At 36.8% G+C, this 12,684-nt stretch overlaps 1 protein-coding gene across 3 annotated transcripts in view; it reads right to left on the bottom strand.

The window, feature by feature from the left end:
• LOC123525901 (SCO-spondin-like) overlaps positions 1-12,684 on the bottom strand; it is a 62,316-nt gene that overhangs the window by 37,307 nt on the left and 12,325 nt on the right. For 2 of the 3 annotated variants that reach the window (XM_053537917.1, XM_053537915.1), the window contains exons 8-12: positions 12,305-12,469; positions 11,536-11,700; positions 8,141-8,305; positions 7,708-7,872; positions 7,179-7,343 (exon numbers count right to left, since the gene is read on the bottom strand). In XM_053537917.1, the coding sequence (XP_053393892.1) occupies positions 7,179-7,343; positions 7,708-7,872; positions 8,141-8,305; positions 11,536-11,700; positions 12,305-12,469 (825 nt within the window). Of the gene's footprint in view, positions 1-6,185; positions 6,351-7,178; positions 7,344-7,707; positions 7,873-8,140; positions 8,306-11,535; positions 11,701-12,304; positions 12,470-12,684 lie in introns of all 3 variants that reach the window. The other variant, XM_053537918.1, reaches the window with a different exon arrangement.

The following is a 12,684-nucleotide window of genomic DNA, read 5'->3' on the forward strand; positions in this document are numbered from 1 at the left end:
TATAATACTTGATAAATGGTAAGTATGTTTATATATCTTGAACTTTTATCTTTTGTTTTTAAGATATCCTAAAATGAACTTTAGAAAGCAGAACGAACTATTCTTGCATAAAAACTACATTTTGCACTGGATCTTGGGATGTATTAAAAGGAGAAAAAAATCATGTGTAAATTTTATTTCTTTTTTTTAATGCTGTGTCAGGGCCAAATATTTATTCCTGCAAAAATGATTATCTTTTATCTACATCTAGATATTTTCCATAGATGACCCATTTTGTAGCATAAAAATACAGCACGATCCTGAGTATGTTTTGCTATATTGGCTACCAACCCCAACACACTATCATTTCCCTATTCAGAACTGCCTTGCTAAGTGCTTTGTATAAAAAAGACGGTTTTTTAGTTTTTGTTTTTGTTTATAACCGTGAATATTGAATCGCACGTAACATGTGCAATTATTTATAAATTAGGAATCATATGAACAATACAGGGACGTGTTAACAGGTATACTTTTATTTAATTTTTCACAAAATGCATACAAATTTTGGCAGCAGGTCTATTCGATATCGTACAAATAATTCGTCTTATAATGTAATTTGTTAAACTGTGTCCCTTTTTACCGAATTTTAAACGATACTTAAGAATATATCACTTATGTCATGTTTGTAATTAAGAGAAACAAAAATTATTAAAAACATCGAAAACATGCTTTTGGTAGTGCCGTTGATTTTTGCGCCCTAGTTATAGATATTAAAAACATGTTGACATTTTCCAAGAACAACCAGAATCATTATGGTTAATACAGATGTTACCGGAATCACAAAATCATCACCTATAAAATTATACAGTTAGTCTTTGTGAGATGTTTTATGCAAGAATTGCGACATAACACGCTCGTTTTTTGTCTGCAGAAGCCCTTGGGATATGTCGGTGAAATTCGGACTTGGTCACAAAAATCCCTTGGGCTTCTGCAGACGTTAGCTCACAAGAAATGTGTATTATCCCTGTTTATCCTGTCACTTGCAGTATTTTCGACCCGATATCAGGGTGCCGTATATCTTTCTTGATATACCGTAAGCAGTGTGCCCATACCACGTGACTTTGACGTCATTTTATGGCTAAGACGGCAAGCTAAATTCCGTCGATTCGATTCTTCAAAGTGGCGTAAGTTCTTTATTTCTTGATCAAATATGACCAAATGAAGCGCACGCTAAGGAAAAAAGTGAGTACTTCACTCACAAGTAAACGGTTTTATCAACAGATAAACAGTTTTGGCCTGAAAACGGGAAAACTGTTTTGTTTAGAGAAAATGAGCATGGTAAGACGGCAAGCAAGGGCCCTTTTTGACAGAAAAACGGATGATTGTGCACATCAGAGGTGTCGCACGTATTACCGATTCACAGGAATTTAATGCCGGCTCTGTTGGAGGCCTTAATTGACAAAAATGTAGCAGGATTATTTAAAAACATTTTAAAAATCCAAAATACGCTAAGACGGCAAGTCCGCTAAGACGGCAAGTCATTTTTTATAGTAATATCGTCTATGGAGTCGCACTTCTCTACAAGCGGTTATTGGATGTTTACCAATAGTAGATCATTCTACTTCTTGTCAAAACTATAGGAAAACATCAAAGAACCGTTATATAAGTGGTCATATGATGTTTTGAACTACATTGTACGTTATATGCTTTTTTTTTTTTTTTTTTGGTACAGTTGCTAAATTGTGAGGCTTAATAGATAAATTAAACGAGAATTATGATTTGTTCTAGCAGGATTGGCATATAAGTGAGAACTGTTCTAGAAAGGTTAAGAATTCAAATGCTACACATGTATACCATCTTGGATGTACCTCTGCGTGTCGGTCTTTGGATTAAAGTATGTTATAGCGTTTCGAAAACTAAAGAACAAATATACAGTTAGCAGCAGGCAACAACAAATAATACACATTTTTGACCTAATCAATACTACTTTATATGTTCACAAGTCTGTTGTACATATAATGTTTGAGTGATGTTTTCTTGACAAATCGTTATGTATTAAAAATAAGGCTACTTATTAAGAAGAGTCATTTTGTCGACTTCCACAAATCAAAAACACAATTTTCAGATATATAGAATAATGTTTTGACAAATAAGAATCTTATTCTTAACTCAGTCTATAAGCAAGAAGACATGCTATAAAAAGTATTTCTATGTAGCTGTGTTCAAAGTATTGAGTAGAATAGAAAAATCTTATTTTTTTCCCCAAAATTTAACACGATATCACATATTAAAATAGAAATAGTGGAAACTCCACAGGTCGCTCAACACAACAAAAACGAAAATGTTGCAGGCTCGGTTTGATTGAGCCTGTTCATGGATGGTAGTGGAAATGCATGCTACCTTCCACGCCCTCTAGCCCCGGGTTGAGCAGAACTCAACATTAACACATACTAAAAGTACAAAAAGCAATTTAGAGACATCCGCAGATGTATTCAAACTATGATGAACATGGAACCTTCAATGATACGTGTTGAGGCGTGTAATTCCATGAAGAGCGGCGTTTGGTCCCCAGATAAAATAAAGGGTTTGCCCCAAACGAGAAAACAATGGGCAGAACTAAACAAACTGGAATTTAGGAAGGGGATCTGAGGTTATGGAGCCTGCGTATCACAGGAACAGTCAAAAGACAAAATTAAAAAGCAGGCACCATATCCAAGGGGTGATTAAACTAGGCCTGTATCTACCCCAAGATCCTGCTGTTTCGACTTCCGTGCAGTTTTGAGATAAGAAAAAGAACTATACACATGAAAATCATCGGGAGAAGGCGCAAATGCCCCGTTGATATGCTTTGATTCAATTTTGCTTAAAAGAAGTCAAACAGTTTCATTTATCGGGCACACATACTTAGAAACTTCACATCAGGCAAACACCAACATTTGATATACTAAGATAAGATTAATTAATTGAGTCGGAAAGTCAAATTACAAGTAACATTAGCTCTGATGAGATTTTTAACCGACTATAAATTCTCGTTATGTACTGTTTTGATTCTATTTTGCTTCATAATCTATTTTAAAAACTCTGTAGCTTTTACTCTGTTTTATTAACGTTTATCAAAATGACAACTTTCATGTAAATTTTTCAATTCAATAACAATTATAATAATCCGGAACTGATGTAATGTTATTAAAAGTCATAGTAAAGTACCCCTAACATCTAAATGTATTCAGAATTTGCAAGGAATGTCAATTATTTATCTTGTAAGTATTAATATAGGTTATTACATTAAATATCGAGACAAATAAGTAAGTTAACCAGACGTGTACTTGCAGTACGACCATTTTCCTTAAAGCCCTGCTCCCGTCCTACCTTTTAACCTTGAGTTGTCACTGAAAAAGCATGAAAATCCTGACTATGAACAGTGACGTCTGTCAAAATAGAGTCTATTGTATATGAAATTCTATATGAAATACCTGTGGTTTTGCGTGCTAAAGGTTGGCACGTGGCCGTTAACTGTTACCTATTGTAATCATGGGTTGCATACATACAAAAGAATTTGAATAGCCGCGTAGCAGGGCTTTAACCTGTAACGTGTAGCTTTCCATGTAACAGTGGAACACTGTAGCAATTAATATACTACAGATATAATTATTTATAAAAAAGAATTTTAAACAAATATTTTGACTCATTTTTGCATCAGCCTTACAGAGATATTAAAACGATAAAGTAAAATGTTAAATAATAAATAATATGAATCGGTCGTTATAAAAGCTGTACAAAAATAAGGATAAAGTAAGAATAAAGGGAAGTAATTCAGAAAGAAAATCTATTTTTAAATTAAATAAAGCAGTTTATCATTTAGTTTACTCCTACACAGTGATCTCCCTTGTCATTCGAATCAGGACAGGTAGAAAGAATCGCATGCAGATCTATATCCTATACAACTAGAAAAAATGATTAAGATGATATGCTGTTATATATCTGACGAGTGCATTATGTATTAAGGCTAAACTAGAGAAATCTTTCTTATACGTTTTGAACTATTTTTTTTTCACGGCATATTTTCATGCGTTTCGGTCACGTCTGCGGTTTTTCTGAATTGTTTTAAAGGAATACACCTTCGCTTTTCAACTTAGTCATGCTCGATGGATCAACAGACTTAAAAACATAATTTTAATACGAAATGACGCATTCTTTAACCTTATTGTATTTACATATGTATGAAAATATCAACCGACTGTAGAACAATGTTCAGAAAACATCAATAAGAATATCTGTCGATTAGCCCGAAAAAACGGGCAAAAAACCTTACTGCGGATTAATCTGTCTTTCAGTGAAAATGGTTAGTCTGATATTTTTGCAAGCTCTGGAATACGGTAATTATAGGTCTCAACCACTTCGTGGTTTCAACCTAAAAATCAATTTAGCAACATCCGATGATGTATTCATTCGGCGATGCATATGGTAGCTTCAATGATAGTGTGATATTCCACAAAAAATGGTGTATGGTCCAAAGATAAAATAATTGTTTTGCCTTAATGAGAAAACAGTGAGGATAAACCGTTCATATCTCTTTTGCCCAGCACTAGTGATTCAAGGAGAAGATGAAAGATGATCAATGAATGTCACTGAAATTTTATGTAAGTGTTCATTGAAGGTTCCATGTTCACCGCCGTTTGAATACATCTGCGGATGTCTCTTAACTGCTTATTGTACTTGTAGCATGGGTAAATGTTGAGTTCTGCTCAACCCGGGGCTAGAGGGCGTGGACGGTAGCATGCATTTCCACTACTGTCCATGAACAGGCTCAATCAAACTGAGCCTGCAACATTTTCGTTTTAGTCGTGTTGGGCGATCTGTAAAGTTTCCACTTTTCTCTATTTTATTTCACAAGCATTGATGAAACATAGTAAAAATGTTACTGACGGACGGATTGATAGAAGGATGGACGGCCTGTAACCACGGAAGTGTTGAATTACGAAAGTTGGTGCAACCAGGTATATCTAATAAAAATGACTTGCCGTCTTAGCGGACTTGCCGTCTTAGCATATTTTGGATTTTTTAAAAGTTTTTAAATAATTCTGCTACATTTTTGTCAATTAAGGCCTCCCACAGAGCCGGCATTAAATTCCTGTGAATCGGTAATACGTGCGACATCTCTGATGTGTACAATCATCCGTATTTCTGTCAAAAAGGGCTCTTGCTTGCCGTCTTACCATGCTCATTTTCTCTAAACAAAACAGTTTTCCCGTTTTCAGGCCAAAACTGTTCATCTGTTGATAAAACCGTTTACTTGTGAGTGAAGTACTCAATTTTTTCCTTAGCCTGCGCTTTATTTGGTCATATTTGATCAAGAAATAAAGAACTTACGCCACTTTGAAGAATCGAATCGACGGAATTTGGCTTGCCGTCTTAGCCATAAAATGACGTCAAAGTCACGTGGTAAGGGCACACTGGTAAGTTGATCATGTGACCAGTGATATACGGTCAGTTGATCATGTGACCTTATGATCGATATTGTTGTCATAAGAAATTTTGCAACGAAACCATCATCATTGTGTTGGAAATGTCCGAACTAAGAAAATGAGTGGTCAAATAATGAGTTTTTATTCAAAAACGAAGAAGTTATTGCGATTTTGCCGGTAATCACGTCATTATATAAGTGACGTCATTACGAATATGACGTCATTAAAGCGGTTGTCGCACACTTATTTTTGTAAAATAAATTGCCAAATATCGGAAAATGAAGTAATGACAAGATAAATAGAATAATATGTTAGTGCCTAAGATGGAGAAAGTTTATCTGGCTCGGCTCCGGACGTTATCACGTTCGCCTTCGGCTCACCCGATAACCTCCTCCACCTCGCCAGATAAACTTTCTCATCTACGGCACTAACCTATTATTCTCTATATATCAGCCCCTCGAGATAAAATTCTACATCGATTGGTATCAATGAAAACAACGATCATACATGTAAAAACCGTAATTTACAAAAACTCAAAGTTATGACGAATGTAAGATGGGTGCTAATTCTCATATACAAAAGTGAACATTCGGACTGCGAAATGACTACCAAAATGTTTTGTATACACTGTATGTAGTAGTTTCCTGAACTCTACATAGTCATTTGATGAAGCAATGGTAACATTTGCAAAGATTTTCCAATGAAGACAATAATAAATATGAGCTAAATAGCCGGACATACCAGGACAATTGTTTGTACTGCATTCCTGCCATTCCTCGCTACTTCCGGTACAGGTTTCTCCCCCGTGAAGAGGAGCGATACAGTTCCGGTTGCGACGCTGAGATCCTCCTCCACAGGTAACGTTGCACGTTTCCCAGGACGACCAGAGTTCCCATTCCCCGTCCACTGAAAGCACCCACTTATCGTTCAACCGGAAGTTCGTATGTTCAACCAGAAGTTCAAACTCAAGCAAAACGTTGCTCCCGATGGTATGATTGTTTAGTATGATAGTATATGCAAATGAATTAAGGGTTCCTTACAGGGCTATGTGCAAACAGGTCTGATTTTAAAAGCGATGTGAACATACTATGCAGTTAAAGATTACATCTATAGATAAACACACATGATTTTCTTGACGCAGAAAGAAATTAAGTGCTTCGTTTTCTTCAGCACTGCGTTCTTTCTACCTCACCTTCACCAATACAGAGCGTGCAAAAAGACGTACGAGTTACACTGAGTACGGTTATATTCTTAAATATTACACATGTTATAACATTACAAACACATAGCACACGTCACTACAGAAACGAAGTTAGAATGTACGGATCAAGTTTCACATCTACAAAAACTCACAAAACTTCTAAGATCAATTACAGAATTAATAATTTACAAAATGAACTAGATCAAGTCATTTAGCTTCTATAACACAGAGGCATGACCAACAGCAGACAATCAAATTTCCCAGCCCTTTTCAGCTTTCAAAATCAATTGATCATCTCTCTTTGGTCTGCTTTTTGTTCAACATTGTATTCTGATGTCAAAATTTGTATCACGTATAAACATTGTAGTGCGTACTACTTGTAAAATTATTTGTAGATCTATTACATTTTTGAAAATAGAGAGATAGGGTATCAAAATACCATGTTCGTGTTTTATCACACCAGAATACATGTATAAATGTTTGCGTGATGTAAGCTCTACTAAAACAGGTGACTGTACATATCTCATATTTACCCGGACACTCGTGAGTGTTACAATCCTCAATGTCGTCTTCTGGTCCCTCACATTGTGCTCCGCCAAAATACGGACCAATGCATACCCTCTGACGCAACTTCCGCCCACCACCACACGTGACACTGCATTCTTGCCACGGTTGCCACGAATCCCAAATTCCGTCAACTAAATCATATGTCAAAAAAGAAATTCAAAATTCAAAAAAATGTTCAAAGACTAACTACTATTTATGCACCTGTCAATATTTTGCCCGCCCGGGGGGCCGGCGGGCATACACGGGACTTTAGACAGAAGACCATTCCCGACAGGCGGGAATTTGACAAACATTTGATGTACCAACCAGGCTCTAGGGTGGGATTTAGACAAAAAAGGTTGTCCCTAGGGTGGGGATTTAGACAACAAAATTTTTGAAATGTCAAATTCCCCCGGGTCGGCCCGCCGCCCCCCTGGGCGGGCAAAATATTGACAGGTGCATTACGCTTATCAAATTCTCAGAAAATGCAGTCATGACACTAAAAATCGAAATTACCTGGACATTCTTTTGTAATACAGACTTCCTCTTCATTTAACGGTCCCGTGCAATTTGCTCCACCAAAAAACGGTCCAAAGCACTCGCGGGTTCGGAACCGGGTACCATTGGCACACGTGACAGAACACTCACTCCACAATTCCCATTCCGAAAACGCACCATCGACTGAAATAATGTTAAACTGTGTAACTGTTTCCATGCTAAAGTTAAATTGTAAATGAAAGGAAATGGATGATAAAATCAACTTCAGAAACTTGCTGAAAATGCCTTAAGTATAAAGCACACCCACTAGGACAAACACTGATATTACTTTTCTAGGATACATTTAAAAAATATATTTTTGAACGTTACGAAGAGTATCGATAGTGTTGAACTAGCCCTCGATCATTTTCAGGTTCAGATAAGAAAGTCTGACTGAAAAGGAAAGTCATACTCGGGCAGTTGTGTTCATTGCACGGCTCTGCTTCCTCAGCGGGACCTACACATGAAGCTCCTCCAAACTCAGGTTCGATACATTCTCTGGTCCTGTTACGCAGTCCTCCTCCACAAGTGACACTGCAATCTCCCCAGTTAGTCCACATCTTCCAATCTCCGTCAACTAAATAGATACATCATATAATTCAATGATAATATGCCCGCTTAATGATTTTTGGTCATAATTAAGGTATCTGCTAGGTACATTAAAAATCCAAAGTTATGGCACGAAGAATTTAATTTTTAACAGAAAACCTATTTTTGACCATCTGTTTTTCAAATAGATATGTATAAGTTAGTACCTATGTATCAAGAAATATGCACGAGTCCTGCAGAGGAAATACTGCGCGACATAATGGGCAAAATCTTATTCTTCGAACATAAAACGAGATGCAAATCAAACAAGAAAATTCAATACACTGACGGGATAAAGGTTTCATCTTTGAAAAAGCATCCTATGCCTTAAAAAAGCACTTAAATTTTCAAAACGGATGTCAGTTTTGTCCCAATGTCTCATTCCTCACTCAAATTATTCAGCTGAAACAGCTAAATAAGTTTTTTTAATAAAGTACCTCATTTCTATCAGAAGTTTTAAAAGTGTTGTGGCAACGTTAAATGTCGCAACGCCGCTAAATGTCGCAACCACCGTTAAATGTCGCAAGGTTGACGTTAAATGTCGCATCCACCGCTAAACGTCGCAAAATCGTCTGTCGCTAAATGTCGCACCTTTAAAACAAAAGCGTCACCGGCTACATGCGGTAGGTTCCTCTGTCCGTATTTGTGGGGAAGTTTTTTATATATGTGGGCCTGTGGTGCATTTTTGTCTATTTTTTAGGTACGTACTAGAGGGGCACTCCCCTTATTTTAGGTGGTAGGGTCTTTTCCGCTTGACAATTCTGAAATACAGGTATGGAATGCTGGACTTTTATTGCACTTTTTGTTCAAAATTTCGGTGTATGGGAGGGGTTATCCCTGTCATTTTCGAGGGCTCAGGGTCTCTCCCCGGGAAAGTTTGAAAAACAGGTATAAAATGGTTACCTCGAGTGCATTTTTTGTCTTAATTTTAAGGTAGTGGAGGAGTACTCTCCTCATTTTAAGGGGTCAAGGGTTCTTCCCCCTGGGGAATTTTGAAATATAAGTATAAAATGTTTGCCTCTGGGGCGTTTTGAGTCTACATTTTGAGAAAATATTAATTCCAAAATAGTTGGGTGCAACTTTGATGAGTATAAGTCACTAGTAAGTCAACAGGGGTGGGGTTTGGGTGGGGGGAATCGGGTCATGCCACAATCCAGGCCTGTAACACAACAGGATGTTCAACTACGCGACACGGAGACTGTAACTGTGTTTTGTACCAGCTGTAGAAAACGAAGATTTTCTATTAATTAGCCTTGGGTTCTATTTCTTTGTTTGGAGGTTTACATTTAAAGTCATAAGGTAACTATCAAGCTTCCATGGCGGAGAAAGATCCTATGTGGCACTCTGTACATTCTTTAAAGCGGGAATTTTGATATTATTTTACTTTTAGTCTCTTAAAATTGTTTGGTTTAGTCTCATTCCCCTCATTATCCTACTTTTCCGCCTACCCACACATAGCCCCCCCCCCCCCACACACACACACCCCACTCTCCCCACTTCAAAAATGTAAATATTTATATTTTCTATTAATTGTCTTGGTGCTGTGTGTTTGTGTCTTAGATTTCTGTGTCGTTATTCGCCCCGTTCCCAACCCATACCCAACCCCCATAAACATACAACACCATTACCAAATCGTATTTAGTTAGAAGAAACCTCAGAATATTTCTGTCCTTAAACACTGGCCCTATTAAAAAATAATTTCACAAATATTTTTCTTGCGTGACTGTTCAAGCAAGGTGTGGAACTCAGGTGAGCGTTCTAGAGCCAACAAGGCCCTCTTGTTGCTATACGTAACAGCACTTATCATTAAGATAAACCGGTTAATTTTTCTTCCCTCAAAAAAGTAAATATACACAAGGAATTGATACTCATAGTGTCAAATAGGAAGTGCGACATTTAGCGTTGGTGTTGCGACATATAACGGTGGGCAAATTTTTGTGACATTTAACGTTAAAGGTGCGACATTTAGCGGCAGACGATTTTGCGACATTTAGCGGTGGTTGCGACATTTAACGGTGGTTGCGACATTTAGCGGCGTTGCGACATTTAACGTTGCCACAGTGTAAAATACAGTTTATATTAACAGTAATCATGAGCCGAGCAAACCAAAATACAGCAGAACCTTGGTCTCTGTGCAAGATACCTAAGCCACAAGTTTAGTGTAAAGTTCTATGAAGTTACTGACCATATTTATAGTAACACTGTCTTAGATCTTGACCAAAGTAACTCAAATTGCACCTGAGTTCTGTTCTCCATGAAACCTACTTATTATACCAAGTTTGGTCGTACTTTCTACCATATTGCAACCAAACATTTGTTTCTTTGAAAGCTACTTATTTACCAGGTGTGGTCTTCTTACCTCATTCCTAACCTAAAACCTTTTTTTTTCTATTTTTCTATTTTTAGTAACAATGATCTTGACCTTGACAAAAGCAAGAAAAATATAGCTAAATCCATGTCCTTCATAAAAGCCTCCTAACTTTCAATTTTTGCCACAATAACTCATTCCTTACAGGTTACTGAGCATAATCATCTTCTATTTTTAGTGACAAAGACCCAAGCCATATAGTACGTCAACATCCAAGAATGTAAATATATACTGAGCTTAGTCGTAATATCCCATAGCAAAAATGGACCTATGCCATTTGCAAAGAAATGCTCTCTATATATAGTAAACGTTATTTTAGTCCAACTTGTGACGTAATTATCGCTGTCACGGACCTCAGGGGAGGTAACTAGAGCCGCGGATTGGGACTATGAAAAATATTAACGTTTGAGGTTTTATTGTGAACTATGGTGTTTAAAATTGAGTAATTTCTTGGTGATAATATTATATCTTTCTAAACTCTTTCGATTAGTTTCATTTTACAATTAACTATTCTAGTTCTTATGGCTGGTTGCTTAAGATAAAACATATTTATGTCTATACTTGCAGGATTGACATTGTTTCAAACATCTATACGAATTCATTTACGTATAAAATACCTAACATTAATTGTCCACTAATACACGTGGCCAATTAAACGGAAGTATTTCAGACTGGAAAATTCATCTTTACCTACAAAATTGAACAAAAAGGAAATCTCTTCATCAGTCACTCACAAAGAATGCAAAACAGAATAGTGGTCTTTTTATTAGATCTACGTTATGCATTTAATAATCAGAAAAATGTAAAAATATGCACTGAGATAGAAATAACCACAACCAGAATAATACTACCTGGACATGAAAAGGCATTACAGGTTTCAATTTCGTCAGGACTTCCTTGACAATCTAACCCTTCATAAAACGGACCATAACAGGTGCGAGACCTGTTTCTGTTGCCATAACCACACGTATGTGAGCACTCCGTCCATGGCACCCAGTCTTCCCAAACTCCGTCAACTAGAAAATATTGATTATCGTAAAAGTCCAAACGCGTATTTAATGTATACATTTTTTGTAAAATACAGTTTTCAAAGATACTGATTCTTAAAGAAGCTAGCGATTAACAATTGACTCACAAATCTTCAGTACATCAAGGAACGTGTTAAATACTTGTATGATCTACTAGCATGCTAAGGTTTACTTTGCAAAAAGGTGTGCCGGTTGGCTGAAACGATATGAAAATACCATCATTTAACGATTTTTTATCTCTGTCATTTTGTAAAAACCGCAGAGACGTTTTATAAATTAGTTTGTCACGTGTTTGACGTCGTTGGAGTGAACTCAAACCAACACATAATTTTGGTATTACACTGGCGTAAAAACATTCCAAGGTTAACTACTGTAGAAGACATTGGTCGATTTGCTTTGTGTCTATAACAGATAATTTCGATGTTTTAGAAGAAAGCTATCATGGGTTAAAAAGACAATTACATGTGTGCCTTCTCACGCAGAATTTATTAAATTCGTTAAAGTAATTCAGTGTGAAAAGAGACTCATGTGATATAAACCGCTTATTACCTAACTGTACATAATTTACGCATTTTAGTACGTTTTGATTTACCTGGACACATTTTCGGGAAACAATCCTCAACCTCATTGTCTGGTCCTGGACATTTTGCGCCATTGTAAAATGGACCAGTGCAAGCCCTTGTTCTAAACCGGGTACCATTCTCACAGGTGACGTCACATTCGCTCCATGGTGACCACGTGGCCCAAACTCCATCGACTATAACCAATCAGGACCAGATATGTTTTAGAGTAGTTCTTTAATTTTTAAGTTTGACTCGAACTATTGGTTCCTTAATTCTGTTCTCTTGTCCGCATTTGGTGAGATATCTAACTAACTACGTTGCACCATTTTACATGTCATTCATGAACAACAGCCTTACAGCCAGCTCTATGCGTATGGTGAAACAATATATACAGTTGTGTGAAGATGAA

The sequence above is a fragment of the Mercenaria mercenaria genome, chromosome 3 (genome assembly GCF_021730395.1).
Source record: "Mercenaria mercenaria strain notata chromosome 3, MADL_Memer_1, whole genome shotgun sequence".
Classification (NCBI taxonomy): domain Eukaryota; kingdom Metazoa; phylum Mollusca; class Bivalvia; order Venerida; family Veneridae; genus Mercenaria; species Mercenaria mercenaria.